Source organism: Rhinichthys klamathensis, unplaced genomic scaffold, assembly GCF_029890125.1.
Source record: "Rhinichthys klamathensis goyatoka isolate OS25496 unplaced genomic scaffold, OSU_Roscu_1.1 h1tg000064l_1, whole genome shotgun sequence".
Classification (NCBI taxonomy): Eukaryota; Metazoa; Chordata; class Actinopteri; order Cypriniformes; family Leuciscidae; genus Rhinichthys; species Rhinichthys klamathensis.
In genome coordinates, this window is record NW_026606607.1 from 2,453,146 (window position 1) to 2,474,726 (window position 21,581).

The window sequence follows — 21,581 nt, forward strand, 5'->3', positions numbered from 1 at the left end:
CAGAAAATAAAAATCCAGGATAATGATAATAAACACTTAAAGCAATTTACATATGTAGCTCACCCGTTCCATGTGTCTCTGTGTGAATGAGCAGCGCAGTTTTGTCGACTACACCTACTCAATTTTATGGTGTTTTTGGCATCTACTGTCTCAAATTTATATGAATTACTCCACATGAACGTCATCTTCAACTTCATCTTCACATCTTCAGTATTTAATAGCAAATTTGATAAAAGCTATCAGCAATACATAATAAAATACAAATACTGAAACTCAAAGGTCTTCACTACAACCAACCAAAATAAAACTTTAACTTGAAGATATTGATATTGATTGAATCATTCAAACAAAAATATATATTACTATTATCTATTTTAAAATGTATTTCTCAAAAGTAGTAGTAATTATTATATTATATTATTTATATGATATTATATTATGAACAGATTATTATTATAATTATTTTAAGGAATATCATATACAATCAATATATTTTAGCCCATTATTTATTTATACAGGTTACAGTTTTTGTGTAGCACCTTATTTGAGAAAAATGCAATGTTTTGTTGCCATTTTTTTTGGGTTATATTTTCATTTGATAACATTTTTAAAAGATTAGATGGAGTTTAAATGATTAATTTCATTAGGCTCCAGTTTTGATTATAAATTTATATTAAATCATAAAACGCAGAATCCAGGAGAAATAAAACTGAATTTCCAATAAACTATCAAGAACCATTTGCATGGAGGAAATGCCACAAAATCTTAAGTTCATCCACAAATAAAAGTAGTGAAATTTTACAGAACAACACTTGTTTATGGTAGGAAAGAATTTAAGTTAATGCTTTAATAAAAAAAATATAAAAAAGCTGTACATATATACAATGTAAATCCTCCAGTCAACATGACCCAAAGTCTTTCATAATAAGCACATTAAGTCCTTTACACTGACGGACGAGTGACATGGTTGCTAACAACATGACACAGATTCTGTTAATAGATCTTTGCCCGGTTTCACAGACAAGGCTTAAACCTAGTCCCAGATTACTAACTAAAGTCTTCAACTATGCCATTTTTTTGTTTCAAGATTTTTCTAATGTAAGTTTATAAAAGCTACTTAAATATCCTAATTTAACTAAGGACTAAGCACTGTCTGTGAAACCAGACCATTAAAACCAAAATATTCTTTAAAAATCCTTTACGTGATCCACTAGAGAAAGCAATACTAGCTCGCACGAGCAGCCAAATGGTAAGTACAGTATAGTCACCTTCTATTAGATATACTGCATTAGGTCACACCACAATCACACAGACTCGAAATGACAGTGCAAACACCATCCTGTCTGAAACATTAAGCATGGATGTTGATCTATTGGTCTGAACGAATGCAGGCCAATGTAGCTCTCTCTCTCTAGAAAAGAAAATGTGCTCACTCCCATGTGGTCTAACGTGATGAATGAAGGTCGTCTGACTGACACAGTCGATTACATCCAATGAGATTCACTGGGGATTGTTTCCAGGAAGTCTGCGGGGATTTTGAAACTAGACTTCATTCACAAGTCTTTTGTTAGCTACTTGACCATTGTGAAGCGTATTTATCTGTCACAGCACTGACCTCTAAAGACCATATATCTCTGTGCCCTTGAAATGGTTAACCTTGAAATAAATGGTAGATTATATCTTTGAACAACGTGTGACTTATCTAATAAAGGATCAACAGCAGATTTCTAATGTGTGTGGTTATCACAGTGAGAGTAGATATTTCCCCTGACCTTTCTCTTTGTGCAGGTAACCTGGCTCACACTAAAGGCAAGGCGGCGGGCTCTGCTCGTATGGGAACGCAACAATCACAGCGCACCATTAACTTTGCCAAGGTACCTTGTTTTGCCCTCTTTTCCTGTCTGGTCTGTTATTGCCACTGTGCCTTTAAGACTTCCATATGGAAATGACTTCTGTTTTGATTGGCTAGTTTTATGGAAGTGAAATGAGCAACAATAAGTTGCTGAAACCTGATATTGATATGTAAATTTGGACATTCATATGTAATTTAATCATGGTTGTGCTGTTTTTTATCTGAAAGGAGCTCCAGTACTTTCGCTTTACTAATTTTCTTTCCCACTCTATTTTGTCTCTCCTTCTCTTCTACTTTTCCATCAATGAAATGTCCACTCCTCCTTTCTATAATGTCCTCTGTCTAAAGTTGGAGGGTCTTATGTTGTTCAGTACTGTATCAGTCGGTGAGGTAATGATCCTGTAGTGTGTGTGCTGTACAGTAGAGAAGTGTTCTTAAAGGACATGCTCCTTTTGCCAGCCGACACTGTGCTCACTGTTTTGGGGTGTCTGTTTGTGTACATGTGGGTCTTTCTCAGGAAATGGTGCTTTTTTATTGTTTCATTTGAAGCATTTATCTTTCCAAAAAATGTTTATTCTAGCTCAGTAACATTTAAAATGTTCAAGGGTTGAATAAAATGCATTGCTAAAATATACAAAAATGATAGCCTTAACTAGCAAATATCATAAATTTGCAGCACATCACATGATTTACAGTGATTATTCTCATTATTTGTACCAAGAATAAATAAAGATATTGAAATGCTGAGCTTGATGGGGCCAATGTAAGTGTAAACAATGAAATACTGATAAAAATGTAAAGAGAAACTCATCATGGGGTACAATAAAACATATGATTTTTAAAAAGAAATGAAAAGGGGAAATGTCAAAATATCCATGGTGGTGAATAGGGTCATGCACATTGACTTTTAAGAGAATCGAACATTTAGCAAGTAAAATTCAGTTTAATTTTAAAAGTTCTTTCGTATTATATACTAACAGTCAGCCCCATCAAATAATGCACCAAAAGTCTATTAATTGCGACAGTAGTTATGGAGACACCATTTCTTGGAAATGACCCATGTCTGTGAGAATGAAAGAGTATCTTCTCATGTCACGTGACCCTACCAGCTCCCTAATAGCTAATGCATTTGTAGATTTGACTGATTTGCAGCTTGATTAGTTCATATAATGCTCATTAGAATTGAGTGTCCCTGTGGAATAAGGAGAATTGTGAATTGTTTCTGTGCAGTTGTGTGTTTGTTAAAAACCTCTACTTGTGTTCCAAGTTGTATTTTTTAGCATTAAGTTCATTATTCCTAAGAGAATTATTAAGAGAACATTTGAGCTACTTAGAGCTGTCATTCAGGTTGTACTCTGAAATGAATGAGGGTTTTAAACATATTGAAATGATGTCTTTGATGAAGACCTGCATACATTACCATTAATTTGCATATTTCAGCATGCTGTCTTTAGAAAATTTCACATGAAAGATTCCATCCATTTTAGCCCACGTAAAATAAAAGCACCTGTGTCAGTGTGTGATTTTGCTTTGTGTTCAATATCGAAAACACCTTGATAATATAGCCTGGTGAAAAAAATTCATGGCCGTCAATTGGAAATTTGGTCTTATTGATGATTGGCATAAGTTCCACCTAAATGAATGCTTTGCAAATGAATCATGTAGTTAATTTCATGTATATTATTATTCTTTTTACTATTTTTAACGAACAGTTTTATATATTTTCCTGGATTCAAATCAGACTGTCTTATCACAATCTTTATGCATTTCTTTTTCAGTCTTCCTCTCGGAAATTAACTCCCAACCATGACAAATCAATCCTTGCCTTGCCCGTTGCCACTGTGCAAATGGTGATTTGTTGTATGACTTGTCTCCAAGAGGCATAAATGTATTATAAACACAGATTTATGTTTAAAAAAAGACCCCTTTTTATGTTTATGAACCTTGTCCCTTGAACATTGTCCCTTTTGTAGATTTTCATGATCAGCATGCTGAATATTTTGTGTTTGTACAGGCGGAGAGCACAGGGGAAAGCACACATCACCCCAGAGAGACCACCAACATGAAGACTCAAACTGTTGCCTCTTACTTCAGAGTAAGACTTGAAAAAATGATAAGAACCAATAAAATGGTCCCACTCGTGTTCACAATCTTGCTTTTTTTTCACTGTACTTTGCAGTATTCTCTAATGGACCTGTTATCAAAGATGGTGGCAGGCCAGCCTCACTTTGTCCGTTGCATAAAACCCAATAATGATCGTCAAGCCCACAAGTTCGACAGGGAGAAGGTTCTGATCCAACTACGCTACACTGGAATTCTAGAGACGGCCAAGATCCGCAGACAGGGTTACTCTCACCGCATTCTCTTCAACAACTTCATTGAGAGGTCAGACAGATGATACAATCATATAAATTTTGCATAAACCCCTTTTCCACCTAATTGGTGTCTGTGTTGGTGCTGGAGCCAATACCCTGCCAAGGGACCTCTTAACCAGGCTGTGTATCCACTGACTTGAGGACTGAACAATGACGTAATGTGACTACACTGACGACATAAATAAAGGTTCTTAATTGGCATTGATGGTTCCATGAAGACCCTTATACATCCACGGAACCTTTCCATTGCATACGTTTTTTTTTTAGATAGTTTTTTTAAATGTACTTATTCACACTAAGAATTTTTATTTTATTTTAAGAACTGTTTATTGTTCCACAAAATGGTTCCTCTATGGCATCACTGCGAAAACCCCCTTTTGGAACCTTTATTTTTAAGAGTGTACAAAACCTGCCCAACAAACAAACTCATTATGAAACCCATTATAGCCCATGAGGATATTTGATCTTGGTTTTGAAAACTTATTTTAACATCCAAAGTAATTTAATTAAGAATCTATTATGCCATCACAAACTGGCTTTGATTCAACAATCAAAAGTTTATAAAATGTATGGCAAATAAAATTCAAAGACAAGGAAAGAGTGGACCACCAGTTCCTGTACCAGCACTAGCACATTGCCGGTGAAAAAGAGATTGCCTCCTGGGTGTAGAATTTCTGTTGTTACGTTCAACGTTTTACTAACCATTGGGATTTTTCAGGTACTCTATATTAGCATTTAGAGCCAATGAAGAGCCAGCAATGAATCCAGAGACATGTGCGGTTATTTTGGAGAAGGCCAAACTAGAGAACTGGGTTCTGGGCAAAACAAAGGTTTGTTTAAGAAAAGCATTAATAACTACTGCAGTTGATGTTCAACAAAGCTCACTAGATCATTATTTGTTCAGGTCTTTCTTAAGTACTATCACGCGGAGCAGCTGAATCTGATGGTGAGGCAAACCACGGACCGGATTGTTCTAGTCCAGGCATGTGTACGGGGCTGGCTGGCATTCAGACGATATCGTTTGATGCTGGAAAAGAGAGAACAAAGTGCCGTGGTGTTACAATCAGGTGAGCTTATGTTGTTGACCGGATGTTAAAATGCAAAAAGTCCAATAATCTGTTGAACCAGCTCTAAAATCTTCTTTCTTCTAGCATACAGAGGACACAAAGTTCGGAAAACAGTGGCTGATGACAAAAGCAAAGCAAAGTCTGAAGTTGTTTTAACCCAATTTCAAGCTTGTAAGACAAAAAAAATCCTAAAAAGTATTGAAGAGACTATGAAGTGCCCCTATTATGCTATTTTAAAGTCACCTAATGTTGTTTTGGAGTCTCCTACAACAGGTTCACATGCATCAAAGGTCCAAAAACTGTTTCATTTTCTCATAATAAACATTGCACATCACCACATTTTTCAATGATTCTCAAACGACTCCATGGTTGAATCAATCTCTCTAAATCCCTCCTTTTTGCGAGCTACTCTGCTCTGATTGGCCAGACAGCTCAGTCTGTTGTGATTGGTCTACCGCGTACAGCGCGTGTCGAAAACATAAACGCCCATTGCCATAACTGAACTTCAGCTCCATCCGGAGGCTTCCTACAGCTCAGCGATTGTACACCGTAAACTAAAGACAGTAAAAAACAATGACGTCGATTTTACCATATCAATCCGAACGCGAGTCCGTAAATGAAACATTGGAAGAACTAGTTATTGAACCCGAACCTCCATCGCACGGACTTGAGCAGCTGTAATTCCTCACCATCAGCATTTACAAGTGGATGTCTATCAACAAACCGATGGGTATATTTTAGTGCTGTCAAACGATTAAAATATTTAATCGCGATTAATCGCATTAATGTCATAGTTAACTTGCGATTAATCGCAATTAATCGCACATTTTTATCTATTCTAAATGTCTCTTGATTTCTTTTTGTCCCATTCTTTTTTCTCATTTTAATGCTCTTATCAACATGGAAAAGTGGATCGCCTTGCTTTGTGCAAATGTTTTTTTTATTGAAAACAACATTGACAATACTGTTCAATTCCACACTAACATTCTCACTTGGAGCAAATAATCTCTCACACAATGTAACACTGTCCATCAATAAAAGGGTGAAAGAAATACTGACAAGGTATTGACGAGGGGGCGGAGAATTCGCATCAGCTGTGTGTGTGTGCTTGGCCATCATCAAGTGGTATTTCAGACTGGACGTGCTGCGATGATAATAGCTCATTTCACAACGACAAAACACACAGATCACTTTGGTCTTGTCAATAGAACCATTTGGCACCTTTTTAAAAGTAAACTTTCAATTCAGAATCTTATTGGCATCCATTTCGGCGTCTCGCGCTCGTCAACCACTCAAAACGTAACGTTAACCAACTATTTGGCCGGCTCGCAGACCCAAACAAGTGCCTGTTGTTTTGTTTCCGGTCTAGCTAGATCGGCTTGCGCTTTCAAAACGTCCTCGCGCGGCGCAAGCCATTGAAATGAATGGGTTTCATAGCGCAGCACCGCGCATGCCGCGTCCTGTTGCAAAAGCATGTGAAAAAAATACAAAGTTTCCTAGGCCAAAAAGACCGCTAATTGCGCGATAAAAAAATTAACCCCGTTAAAAATGGGTTTGCGTTAATGCCGTTAATAACGCGTTTAACTGACAGCCCTAGTATATTTCTAATTTATTTCGTTGCACATGAGGGAACTGTATCAATAACAGCGCATGTGTAAGCCCAGCACTAACGTGAATGACTGATGTAACATAAACACAGTTTGTAACACAGTAAAATGAAGGGAACACAGCAAAAGTTTGGGATTATACTGCTGTGGTATCATGGTAAAGATTCATTTTAACCACTGATTCTTCACAGCCTCATGCAAAATAAACCAAATTTACTTTCACAGTGGAGAGCACAGCGTCTTGACGACATGATATTCACACGAACGAGCTACAGCAAGATGTCCTGTCCATGCAGAACGTAGGCGGGCATGCAAATGTAGTAAGTTGTGACGTGTGAACTTCGCGAGAAAAGATTCAAACTCCAAAGAACTCGTTTGGGCGGTTCAGAGTTGACTCTTTGCAGAGTGTTTACATTCACATACAGCTAAATCCATAATAGGGGCACTTTAAATGGGTTTAGAAGTCATACATGATGACTAAATCACACCTTCTTCATGCAGTGTGCAGAGGATATCTGGCAAGGCAGAAATACAAGGAGTTGCTAGAGGAAAAGAACAAAGCTGCTGCAAAGATCCAGGCCCATTACAGGGGACACAAAGAGAGGAAGAGCTTTAAGAGGAAAAAGTAAGACCTATTCTTATTCCATCTGATTTTATTCTCTTGGAGATTTGCTTAAAGAATCTGATAACAAACAAAATCAATAATATTTAGTCCATCAAAGGTCATTTTAAATTCTCTATTTTCAAGCTCTTTTTCTTACTGCTTCACTGTGCTTCCAAGCTATGTCTTTATATTCTTGCTTCAGCCGTTCTCATCCCAAGGCGTCATACATGTGATGCTTTTGACATTTTGTCGAAATCTTACGCACATGGCATCCTTTAGCGTCAATATGAGACGCAGATCCCAAGGCTTCATAACCGTACCCTACCCCAGACCAAAACCTACCCATAACAGTGCGTGTTATATATGCCATGTGCGTAAGATTTCGACGAAATGTCATATGGCGTCACCTATATGACGCCAAAGGATGAGAATGTGTTGCTTGCTTTAACTGGGGACTCAAGCTATCTAACAAAAGGTATATGGTGGCCATTAAAATTAATTATTAAAATGGCCTTACTACATTAGCAAGATGAGGTTGATTACAGTAGCTATTCCAACTTGTGTTGGTATGAAATGAGAGAAGGGAAGTGATATGAGAGACACCAGTAACACCGGTATGTTGACATACCTTGGAGAGTCATTAACATCACCAATTAGAGTCCAGGCTGTTCTCTCGTGTTGTCGTGGGTTTCCTCTGGGTGCTCCAGTTTCCCTCACAATCCATGAAGATATGTGGAATAAGTGAACTTGAGACACTAAATTGTCCATAGGTGTAAGTGTGAATGTGTATCCGTCTGTATGCTAGCCTTGCCGTGGACTGGCCATCCTTCTATGATGTTTCCCTGTCTATAGCCCAAGATACTGGGATAGGCTTCAGCTTCCCCCCAACCCTACGTCTGACAACCGTTTTTTGAAGATGTATGGATGGATATACTCAAATCTTAGACACTTAGGGCCAGATTTACGAACAGCTTGGCCAGCACAAACCGTCTTTTGGCGTTAAGAAAATACTGTCAGGATTTATAACAGACACGCAGTGAAAAATTAGTGCTGGAAGGCATGGATAGAATTATTTATGCGGCTGACCTTGTTGCATATGCATTTGTAGGAGTTAACCTTTCAGACTCAAAATTTATGGGAGGAGAGTATTTAAATGGATCATGCAAGGTGATTAACTAAGGTTTTTGCTTGTCAATTTACTGGTATTTGTAAGAAAAGCATGTCTTAAACCAGACGTTAATTTGCTCTGTTCTTGGTAGATTGCATTGGTTATTATGGAAATGATCTGACTGTGTCTGTGTTTTTTTAATTTAGAAAAACGTAGATCACGCAAAGAACTTTCCACTACCATCTGTGCTTTTTTGGAATTGCACTCTCACGCTAATTTGCCCTGTTTAGTAAATCTGGCCCTTAATGCTGCAATTGACCAGTCAGATACTTATAGAATCAAATATTTGACATTGATGTGGTTGTATAAACTGATTTATTTTACACAGAGAAGCCATGCAGAAGGAAAAGACTGAGAAAACAGAGGAAGGGACCGAGGTCCCATCTGAAGCAGATGGTCCAGATTCAGAGGAGCCGCCACAGGAAGGAGGTGAAATGGAAATGGATGATGCTGATGAAAAGGCTGCTGTGGTCCTCCAGAGCAACTACCGAGGTTACAAAGAAAGGAAGAAATACAAGGAGCGTCGGGAACGGAACAAGACCTTGACCGGGGATGAGCTGAACGTTTCCTCATCCAGCGCTGAAAAAGATACTTCTGGAGAAGATTTGGATGATATACAAAAGGAAGGGCAGGAGAATATAGAGGAAGAAAAGGAGACTGAGGAAGAGGCTGCAGGTGGAGGAGATGAGGACACTGAACAGGAAGCCAAAGCAGCCACTGTTCTACAGAGCAACTTCAGAGGTCATAAAGAACGTAAAAAACTCCAGGAGGAGGGGAAGATGCCGGTTAGAGGGAAGACGGAGACACAGAGTCCTTTAGTTGAGGAGGAGCTTCCTATTCCAGATCCACCACCTCCTGAAGAACTGAGAGAGTTCACAGAGGAAATGGAACAAGAAGATGAGACTCCAGCTGGAGACGATGAAGAGGCCAAAGCCGCCGTGGTCCTTCAGAGCAACTTCCGTGGCCACAAAGAGCGTAAAAGACTCCAGGACGAAGGCAAAATACCAAGGAAAAAAACTAAAGAGGATCTGGCTAATCCAGAAGCTCCAGAACCAGACATTCTGATTGACGAATTTCCACCTCCTCCAGTAGAATTTGAGCTAGACCAAGACCTAGACTCCAGTCCATCAGGGGCAGATGAAGAACACGCCGCAACTGTTTTACAAAGCAATTTCAGAGGCCACAAGGAGAGAAAGAGATTGAGAGCTGAGAGAGAAGGAGCCACAGGAAGCGAGCAAGAAATGTCAGAAGAGGTGGAGGAGCAGGAGAATGAGGAAGGTCTGGATATCACAGATGTTCAGCTAGAACAGAAGGAGGTTGAGGAAGAGGAGGACACTCAGGATGAGGAAGGCCAATACGACGAGCACCAGGCAGCCATTAAAATCCAGAGCAATTTTAGAGGTTACAAAGACAGAAAGAACCTGAAAGCTACATCACAAAAACAGGACGAGGAAGTGGAGTCGCTCTTCAAAGAGGTGTTGATAATTTTTTTATTTTAGTTTGATTTTTATTCTGGTCTCATTTACCCACCCTGATGTCAATCCAAACCCGTATTTCATAAATGTTACAAATCTCACAAGTCTTTTTCACAAAATTCATATTTTCTCATATTTCTCATATAAAACTCTTATTTCTTTGTAACCTGCTCAGGTAAACAAGGCTTCTGAAGATTACCTTTCCCTGCAGAAGAAGTTAAACGAAATCATCCTTGCCCATCAGCTCAACCCCAGCAAAAATGGGATGTTTGTGAAAGGACAAGCCATGAATGGCTACATGAGCAGCTATCAGCCACCAGGTAAACATCTCTCTTAAATCATGTCTCTCAGTACTTTTGGCCGCTCTCTCCCCAACCCCCTCCCCCAAACTGATTGGTAGACCAAAGCTTGGAAGCAAAATTAAAAAAAATAATAATAATTGTTTTTGTTAATTTTCCAAACCGATAATTATTATATAATTATTTATCACCAATGCTTGTCAGTACATTCAGCAGTACACTTTAACCATATTTCAAAGACAATAGAAGTAACTATGAAATTACATATAAAGACATAGATGCCCTACTTAAATAGTTCAACTAATGGCGCTTTTCCACTGCATGGTACGGTACGGCACGCTTTGGCGCTTTTCCACTGCATGGTACGGTTCGGTACGGCACGCTTTGGCGCTTTTCCACTGCATGGTACGGTACGGTACGGTTCGCTTCGGCTCGGCTCGCTTTAAATGGTACCACCTCTGTCGAGGTTCCAAGCGTACCGTACCGATACTAAGATGTGACATGAACACACTGCAGATCACTGATTGGTCAGACAGAATCGTCACTACCAGCGTCATAGTATTTGCGAGACGTCAAACCCGCTAGATTTAAATAGCCAGTAACAGCCACCGCTGTTCTTTACAAAGAACCGGCAAAAGTAATGATTATGAATATGTAAAATATAGCAAGGAGATATTTTAATTGTTTATTAATAAACAAGTGTTTTCTTTGTCGGCTAAGATGAAGTTGACGATGCTGACTCGCGATCTTTAGTAGCCTAGTGAACACGCCAGAGAGAAATGCACATTTCATAAGGATTACATAAGCAGAGAGCAGTCTGTAGTCTGTTTTCTTTAGTTTTGAATTGTTCTGTTTAAAAGTAGACATGTGAGGCAAGTAGGCTACATTATATGCTGAGTTTCGGTTCATTTATGAGACGAGCTCCAGTTCACGCGCGCGCCGGCGCCTCCGTTTCCTATCTATCGTCTGCTATATTTACTTCTTATTTATTAAATCCAGGCAATTGGTTGATGAAACATTGATTAAAATGAAGAACAATTAATACAAAACGAAATTCAGGTTAAAGAAAGGTTTTGTGCTTTCTGTTTCTCTGTGAAAGTTTTAAAGCATCTTTTAGTGCCGCTTTCAGACCGCTCACGTCCGTAACATTGTTTTTTCCTCATAAATGCGAACATGAAAAATAAAATGAATATTTGATGTACTGTGGAGACTGAGAGCCAACCCTTCTTCATCCGGTGGGTAGTATTACTTTGGTTTGCGCAGTGTAATTCACATAATCGCTAAAATATATTTTGCCTCCAAGTTTTTTTTTTTTTTTAAGCAATCAGAAATCTGAGGGCACTGCTATAATCCCACCCACTTTAAAACGGTACTAACTGCAGTGGAAAAGCAAACCGAGCTAAAGTGAACCGAGCCGTGCCGTGCTGAGCCGAGTCGTACCACGCAGTGGAAAAGCGAAGCGAGCCGAACCGTGCCGCGCCGAGCCGAACCATACCGAGCCGTACCAGCAGTGGAAAAGCGCCATAACTGTATTTCATGTTCATTTAAAGGGATAATTGACCCAACAATGAAAATTACGGCCGTCTGCCGGAAGCTAGTTATTTTAGTCGATAAAGTTTTAAATATGGATATTTTTCTTACACAAACACATCGCTTCGCTTCAGAAGACCTTTATTAACCCCCGGAGACGCGTGGAGCACTTTAACCATGAATAGATGCGCTTTGATGGACTTCCAAAGTCAAACAGCCATTCACTCTCATTATCAAGTTTGGAAGAGCCAGGACATTTTTTTATGTCCTGGCTAATACAAACTCCGATTGTATTCATCTGAAAGAAGAATGTCATATACACATAGAATGGCTTCAGGGTGAGTAAATTATGGGCTAATTTAAATTTTGGGGTGAACTATCCCTTTAAGCTAAACATGACATGCAATTAAGTGTCCTAAAACATGACTAAACATTGCTAGTAATATACAATCTTATAAGCAACTGTGTTACCATCTTTTACTTAGGTACTCTTTTTAAAATTATGTTAAAATATACTTCTTTTTCACAAGGGCTTTGGTTGTTTGCACAGAAAACAAATGTTTTTTTTCAAAGATGGAAAAATATAGCTAATGTTTTCAGTATTCCTAGCGCACTATCCAAGACTGCTTCTGATGGAGATTAAAATAGCTGTAGGAAAGCTCTACCTTGATTATATTTGCTTGCTGTCGATTTTATCAGTATGTGAAGTTTCCTTTTCTCTAACGGTGACTGTCTGATCATATCAAAAAATGGATGCCACAACAGGCAAATTGAGCTCAACAAGATGTGTCATCAGAAAATTCCCCCGCCTGCACAGATTTACTCTTCATTTGATTTCTGTTGCGATATATCTAATTGCTTTTGGAAGGATAATTCTTGCAGATTCTATTATTCTTGATATGTCTAAATGAATCTGGATTATTCTGTCAACAGTGATTATGGTTTGTTTATGACGGATGTGGTTTTCTTCTCTCACACAGTCTCAATTTCTGTGAAAGCTGAAGTTCTACAAAAATCTAGATTTTAATTTGTTTTGTAAATACTGTGGTCATCTGTCACAAGTTTATCAATGATTTATTGCCATTGTAAAATCTATTTGTGAGCTCCACAATCATAATAAATAATTGTAACCAGAATCATTCTGTGTAGAAACAATTATTATTGTGCAATTATTATTGTTTCCACATAGAAGTGCCCTTTGAATGCCAGTCACATTTACGTGTACATGAAAGATTTTTTAAATGCTAATCGCATTGCCCCGGTAATTATAGCAAGCATTAATATAAGAGCTGCAAATTGGCTTTATACCTCTGAGCAATCAAGAATGGCTGATGACCTTTCCAAGAGACACATTCAATAAATATGACAAACTCTCCAGCCTGTTCCCACTGGTCCTGCTGGACGTTGATTAATTTTCTTTCATACCTGACTTTTCTACATGATAAACAGTGCTTGAGCTAGCAGATATTCAAATACAACAAAGGTCATTTTTGTATCTTTTGTTGTTGATCTCTAAGATCATATTTCATAAAAACAGTATTCTCTATCAAAGACATTCCAGTGTGTAACACTCTATAACTCCGTTTCAAAACCTAGCCAGCCTACATTTACAGCATTTTTAGGCATCATAGGTGTGCTCTCTACATGAAGGCTGTTTCAAAACAGTAAGCATGTCAAATTATTCTTCATACTTATCACTTTTTGGTGAAAATCGCATGTATCCTTCATGACTAAGGTACAGGCGGAACTCTTTGCAACAGAACAAGGTAAAGAAAATCATAAAAAATTCAACAAAAATTAGAGAAATTATGGTAGTACTTTACAATAAGGTTTTATTTGTTAACATATACAGTACATTACTTATGAAATAACAATGAACAATTAATTACTCTTCAGCATTTATTAATCTTAGTGTAATCAAGATTTACTAATATTTTTAAGATCAAAAGTTGCAACTGTTATCATAAGATAATTAATTACTAGCATTTTCAATGGTTAATAAATGCTGTAAAATATATTGCCTATTGTTTGTTAAATTTAGTTCATTTTAACAAATTCTTAACTAATGTTAACAAATTAGATCTTATTGTAAAATTGTAGCAACATTATAAATGTATTTCCTTCAGTAATGTATCATATTAATACAAAAAGTCTGGTTTTACTTTATTTTGATGGTCCCTTTGACACATTCTGTTGACTATAAGTACAGTTGCACCTACATCTCTACTAACTCTCATTAGAGTGTTAGTAGAGTATTAGTAGACTGGTAGGGTTAGGGTTGGAATAAGTTGGCATGCAGTTGCAAAGTTACATAATAGTCTGTTGGAGGATCATCACAATAAAGAGTTAGCAGATATTAAGCAGACAGTCTACTAATACTTTAATGAGAGTTAATTGACATCTAGTTGTAAAGTTATAGTCAACAGAATGTTCAAAAGGGACCATCAAAATAAAGTGTTACCAAAAGTCTAAGTCTACTATTTTTATGCTCATTAAAGTGTTGCACAGTTAGCTTAGCAACATGCTAACATCAAACTCTATTGCAATCAATTGTGAAATAAATAGCCTATTTTGAGTGTTTCAAGTCAGTCACCTATGAGCTTCCATTTCAGTTATGATGCTGCCTTAGAAGGGAGCTTCCTATGTAGGCCGTATACAGAAAGAGTAGAGTTTGTAACAGAGCTACCGTGTTTGTGTCAGTCTGTAGGAACATGTTGTGACTGGTAGGGCTTTTCTGATTGATTGTTAGTGGATAATTACAAATAGCGACACCCGGGGGGTTAAACCGTGCCACACGGTTTGTTCGATAAGGACAAAGGGGTCAAAGGTCAGCTGGATGTTGTGTGCTGATCCTATTCTTCAGTTTGTCTCAATGGGGCTCCCACCAGGGAATTATTTGTTGTATTCTCTTTGTTCACCGTGCACACAGGGGACCATAATAAAATATCCAGACAGGGTTCAAAAAGCTCCAAGGTCAAATATCACTAGGCACCCTTTAATTGTTGATTGGTTTTTCCTGTTCCATTTTCACCTTTTATTTTTCTGATGTGATTTGAACCAACAGCCGACACAAAGCAGTCCCGAACGCCTCGCCGCACACAACAACCAAAGACCCTGAACACACCAGAGGACTCCACGTACTACACACTCATTCATGTGAGTCTACATCACACAATGGCACTCACTTTATCTGAAGATTATCTGGGCTTCTGCTTTAATGATCTTTCTCATGCTGGGTCTTTTCCAGAGGTCTGTCCAGGACGATAAAAGGAGGCCGAGAAAACAAAGGTAAATCAGTTAGCAGAAGCGTTATAGGCCTACTAAACACGAATGTGCGCTCTCTCTAGATGCTGCTGCTTTGCAGACAAAGAGGAAACACTCTGTTTGGAATGGAATACTAGTGTACAGCATATTGCGTATGATACACTGCATACTGCAGCTTTTAATAGTATATGAAACAGTGTATGATGTGGAATGAGACAATACACTACATTGTTGTCACATGACCTCAATGTATTAAATATTTATTGCTATTTATTGTCTCAGAAATACACTACCGTTCAAGTTTGGGGTCAGAAAGACTTCTTACAGTCTTTGAAAGAACCTTTGCTCACCAAAGCTGCATTTATTTGATCAAAAATACGACAAAAACTGTAATATTAATTACAATTTAAAATAACTGCATTCTATTCAAAGCTGAATTTTCAGCATCATTACTTCAGTCTTCAGTGTCACATGATCCTTCAGAAATCATTTTAATTTGCTGATTTACTGCTCGAGAAACATTTATTATTGTTATCTGTTAATGAATAGATTTTTTTAAAGCATTTATTTGAAACCGAAAAAGTTTTAATTTCTTATAAATAAATAAATAAATACTGACCCCAAAGTTGTGAACAGTAATGTAAATCTGGTCATTTGACATTATTTAAATTTTGCATTTTAATTTAGTTAAATCCAATAACATTTAACTAATTTAGAGGCAAGATAGACATGTTACAAAGGTCAAAATGTCAAACACAATGCATTATTAAATAAAGTATTCTGTGCAATGCACAAATTAGAAATGTTATGGGGCATCATGGGTAAGAAAATTTGCATACTGGCACAGATACTTCAGAAACAGTACAGGTGTGACTATATTATACTGTTCCAAACGTAGCCAAGCAAAGCAAAGTAAAGCATAAGAAAACACTGGATATAAAGCTAAATCCTAACACACATGACTGATATCAGTTCACCTAAAAACAAATTTGTGTGAATAAAAAAAATACGTTGGCAGGCCAGTTCTTAATAGGTTCATATCTTTATTGCTCTTAAAAATTCTCAGTATAACCACTAATACTTATTGCAATGATACATGTTCTCATGCCAGACATACAGTAATAAAGCATGTAGGATACGCACTTAATCAATAAAAGCTGAATTATAGACAATGTTCAGATTGATCGAATTATATTAAAGGGCTTTTATTGTAATGCGGATCCTAATAGCTGGCATATTACGGCTAGTTCCTGTAGCGTTTCCCTGTCAGGCCTGAGGCCAGCGTGACATATCTGCAGTGTCACAGCATGTGTGAAATATTGTGTGTGTGAACATGAATCTGGACCTCCACGAGCGGCGCTGACAGGAGATTTCACAGGCCGGTCGAGTGACGAACAGCTCTGACAGACAGACACCGGTGCTGGACGCTTTATAACAGCACTGACAGACACACAACATCAAGTTTTAGCAAATGAGCAATAGATAAAGTCAATATGGGCAGCTGACAGTATTCATGAAATCCTGTTTTACTTACTGTACGTCACACGAGGAGTTAAAATGGTTTCATGTTGACTTGAAGAGTGAGAAGGTCAGTAGGACGGACAAATCTCTGGCTCTGTCTGATAACTGGCCCATGTTGTGTCAGAGAGAAACAGAGGAAGTGGAAAGAGAGAAACAGAGAGAGAGATAGGGGAACATTAAGGTATCTGGGGGGGGGGGAAATAAGAGCAGGCTGAGGACATGCAGGGAATGAGGGAGTCCTGCGGGACAAATGTGCACGACTGGAGAGACAGAGCACCGAGATGTAGCAGAACACTCGCTTTCTACTGCCATATGAATGAATCTAACCGTGTCCAGGTCACATTTCACTGTAAAATTCAAAGAAAACTAAAATGAATTATATCTTTCATGAAGAAAATCATTATAATTAGATTTTTGCAATTTTGACATTTGACCGTAATTTCATGATGGTTTCCACACAACCTTTTCTTACACAAATGCCATCATTTAATAATAATAATTTGAACAACAAATTTTAAATACAATTAATAATTATTTACAGTATCATATGAAAAAGTGTTAAATTATTATTATCTGTATATTATGTTTAGGCCTTTTTAAAGTATTATATATTTTTATGTGTATGTAATATTAATACTTTTTTTGTCATTTTAATAATTACAATTAATCACATGACGTTTTCCACTCAAATTCTGCTTGCATAGATGTAATGATTCATTTAAAAACATAAATAAATTCAGCATTAAGGCAGAACAACAAATCTTAAGCTCTTTATTATTTTAAGTATCATAATGCATTACATTTTGATATTTAATATATTCTTAAACACCATGGTTTATGTCAATAATATATACGTTTTTTTAATAAATAAATTGGATTTATTAATATATTTCATGTAATGATACTTTGTTGGTATTTCCCACACAAATTCTCCTTACACAGATGCCTTCATGATTTTTTGTAAAACTTAAACTCAACATAAAGGTAAAAAGCATATACAGTATTACCACAATGAAAAAATGCTTAAATACTTTATTATTTTAAGCATCATATCATAATGTATATTACAATTATTATAAATATAATTTTTATGGCAATAAAAATATACAAATTGTTATTTGCAAAATATACAAATGTTAACATTAGAACTAACAATAAACATATTTCTAAAGCATCTCAGTTAATGTTAATCTCAACATTTACTAATACGTGATTAAAATCAAAAGTTGTATCTGTTAACTTTAGTTAATAAACCTGAACTAACAATGAACAGTCGTATTTGTATTAATTAATGTTCACAAAGATGAATAAGTACTTTAACGAATGTATTCTCATTGTTAGTTAATACTAGCTAATGCATTAACTATGCACTAACCTTATGGAACCTAATGTTACCAATACATGTTAATATAATAATAAATATTTTTTAAATAATAATGATGTATATATTCAGTTGTTTGTTGGATATCAGAGCGTCAGTATAGTGGTGCCGCTGACTGGTGTAATCGCATCAGTGGTCTGGCAGGCCGTAGGCTTTTGGCTTCATTGGTTTCATAGATGGCTGTTTTCATTACATAAGCCTTGAGACAATGGTAAAGTCTACTGAAAGAACATTCCCATTTGAGTCTGCTGAGGAGCCATGAATCAGAGGCTGTCCTGAAGGCCATCGCTTACAATCTGCAGAACAGCCATGAAATGCACCCAATACAGCATAATGGACAACTATTAATAGCAGCCTTATGACAAAATAGACGTTATTTATTATCGAGAACAACAAACTTTGGCTAACAGCAAGCAGGGTTTTCTGAAGCAAAGAATTATAAATACAGCATTGTAAACAGGAATAGTTCTGTCATGATCACTCGAACGTATGTCATTCAAAAAAGTCGATGGAAAAAAAACATAAAAATAGTCCATATGACACGTTACTATTCCAAGCCTTTTGAAGAAACAAATCAACGACTTATGAATAAATGATGACAGAATTTAATTTTATTGTGCGAACTATCCTTGAAAACCTTATTTCAGAAATAAAGGTTCAGAAGGGGGATTTTTGCAGCAATGCCATAGAAGAACCATTGCTGGATGCCCGAAGAACTTAAGTGAACAGTTCTTAAAGTCCCCCTGTGGTAGAAATCAAGCGTTTAAAGGGTTAGTTCGCCCAAAAATGAAAATTATGTCATTAATGACTGTAAACGAAGCTTGGGCGCACCAGATAACACGTCATCAGCGTCACTGAACGCGGCAAAAAAACGCGGGCTTACGGGCTTGGAACGACATGAGGGTGAGTCATTAATGACATAATTTTCATTTTTGGGTGAACTAACCCTTTAATGTTGTTTATATGTCTGTGGTGTTTTTAATATGCTTTAAGACAAACCATGCGCAAATTCATCAGTCAACACCATTACTGAGTATTTTCTCCTTAAGCCTGCAGTGAAAGACCAAAGACAGTCTCAAAAACACGGTTTGAAATCGCCTGTGTTTCTGACGTCATAAACTACCTTTTAACCAATCACGTCATCATGCCGGCGGGCTTTAGCATATCATTAACTGCGCTCTGAAGCAGGGGAGTCTCAAGAAGCCACGTTATCCCGGTATATGTTTCTGTTGATATGAAAAATAAGGAACATTTAGCAATGTAGTGGGTGATTTATGTACATGATGGATATTATGATGTTATGATGAACTATATGCCTTTCAAAGCGTTTGTAAGGATGCTGATTTTTAGAAGGCAGACTGAGATGGCGAACGGGAACATGGTAACATTAGCAACACATCATTAGCTGTTTGATAACATAGTCAAGGAAATAGCTAATCATATTAATGTCCGTTATGTGCCCGACGTTGTAAAGAGTGATACCATTGTGCAGCGTTTACTACAGTAAGCTGGCCGAGTAAATCTGTGAGCTGGCGTGAGTGAGTGGAGGCGGGGCTCATTTGCATATTCATGGTCCACGTATACTAAATGAAGCAAGGGTGAAGAGTTTCATTCAAGCTATTTTAAGGCATGAAGAATTTTTTTCCATAGGAAAAAAACGGTAACACTTTACTTGAAGGGGTGTGCATAAGACTGACATGACACTTTCATAATCATGACATGACATGACACGTCTTGAATATGAAGGAGGTTGTATGCATGTTTATGACAACTGTCATTAAGTGTCATTCACTCAATTTTGACATTTTTAATGCAAATATGACATTGTTTGAGATGTCTTTGTTATGACAACTTGACATAAACCAATACATCATAATCTGCCTGGTCTTTGTCATGACAACTTGACATTACCAAGACAACACAATCTGTCATAAATATGTCATAAACATGACATAGCAGATTAATTATCAAACTTAAGAAACCATATTAGCTTTATGGGTTAACATTACATTAAACTGTCAGGTGGTTGGTTTTGACATTGGCTGTCATGAGGCCATTATAACATTTTAATGACAAATTCAATTTGTACCACTGTAGTTGAGGTTAAGAAAAATATTCATGACACAGTTATAATGGCCTCATGACAGCCAATGTCAAAACCAACCACATGACAGTTTAATGTAATGTTAACCCATAAAGCTAAGTGGTTTCTTAAGTTTGATAATGAATCTGCTATGTCATGTTTATGACATATTTATGACAATTTATGTTGTCTTGGTAATGTCAAATTGTCATGACAAAGACACTGACAGGTTATGATGTATTGGTTTATGTCGAGTTGTCATAACAAAGACATCTCAAACAATGTCATATTTGCATTAACAATGTCATAATTGAGCGAATGACACTTAATGACAGTTGTCATAAACATGCATACAACCTCCTTCATATTCAAGACATGTCAAGTCATGATTATGAAAGTGTCATGTCAGTCTTATGCACACCCCTTCAAGTAAAGTTTTACCAAATAATATTCTTTTCTTAGTGTGAATAACATTTTTTATTAATCTAAAGAACCATTTTCCATGATAAAGAACCGTTTGTGCATTGAAAAAGACCAATGGATCTTCACTGAAGCATCAGTGCCAATAAAGAACCTTTATTTTTGAGAGTGTAGGTACAAATTCATCTGTTTTCTCTGCACCCACCAGCCCCAAAAAGCTGGACAATGATGACCAGTACTACCAGGGTTTGAGCAGCAGTAAATCCACAAGCCTTCCCAGTGACCGACGGCGCTCCAGCAAACGCAGGGCTTCCGCTGAGAGAAGACGCTCTTCTGAGACACCGCTGTCCGATGTCCCGAAATCTGATATCCCTAAAGATCCAAAGGAGAAGAGGTGAAAGAACACAGTCTGTTTAACAAATGCACTCCTCAAGACGTTGACCTCACACTGCTTTACACTGAGCGGCAGACATGATGAATGTGTTGGAGCAGAAGATGCAGATATCCACGCTTTCTTTCCCTTTCTGTGTGAAGTCATGCTTTATCTGCCCCTCTCTGTCCACAGGCACTCGTTCTCTAGAATGCCCTCTACAGAGACTCAAAGTGAGGACAACCCCTATGACTATAGAAAGATACTGAGGAAGACCTCCCAGAGAAGAAGGCTTATAACACCATAACCCTCAACAACAGTGACCAATGTGGTCAGCAGAGAATGCTTTTTGTCCTTAAAGGAAGAGTTCACCTAAAAATGGCAATTCTGGCATCATTTACTCACCGCCATGTCATTCCGAACCCAGATGATTTTCTTTCTTGCAGGGAACGCGAAAGGAGACATTTTGAATGACGTAACAGCCGCTCTTTTCCATGCGATTACAATAATCAAGAACTGAAGCTTTCACAAAGTGATGTTTAATTAAAGGGATACTTCACCTCTG

General features: G+C 37.4%; 1 protein-coding gene across 9 annotated transcripts in view; it reads left to right on the forward strand.

Annotated features, from left to right (window-relative positions):
- The window catches only part of myo3a (myosin IIIA), a 127,681-nt gene extending 106,345 nt beyond the window's left edge, over positions 1–21,336 (forward strand). For 4 of the 9 annotated variants that reach the window (XM_056249861.1, XM_056249860.1, XM_056249863.1 and 1 more), the window contains 15 exons: positions 1,789–1,874; positions 2,201–2,242; positions 3,631–3,702; positions 3,867–3,947; positions 4,032–4,237; positions 4,946–5,057; positions 5,132–5,294; positions 5,379–5,465; positions 7,403–7,526; positions 9,002–10,148; positions 10,324–10,468; positions 15,042–15,133; positions 15,225–15,265; positions 20,855–21,040; positions 21,212–21,336. In XM_056249861.1, the coding sequence (XP_056105836.1) occupies positions 1,789–1,874; positions 2,201–2,242; positions 3,631–3,702; positions 3,867–3,947; positions 4,032–4,237; positions 4,946–5,057; positions 5,132–5,294; positions 5,379–5,465; positions 7,403–7,526; positions 9,002–10,148; positions 10,324–10,468; positions 15,042–15,133; positions 15,225–15,265; positions 20,855–21,040; positions 21,212–21,323 (2,696 nt within the window). In that variant the 3' untranslated portion in view covers positions 21,324–21,336. The remainder of the gene's footprint in view (positions 1–1,788; positions 1,875–2,200; positions 2,243–3,630; positions 3,703–3,866; positions 3,948–4,031; positions 4,238–4,945; positions 5,058–5,131; positions 5,295–5,378; positions 5,466–7,402; positions 7,527–9,001; positions 10,149–10,323; positions 10,469–15,041; positions 15,134–15,224; positions 15,266–20,854; positions 21,041–21,211) is intronic. The other 5 variants (XM_056249868.1, XM_056249869.1, XM_056249865.1 and 2 more) reach the window with 4 other exon arrangements.
- The last annotated feature ends 245 nt before the right edge of the window (positions 21,337–21,581 follow it).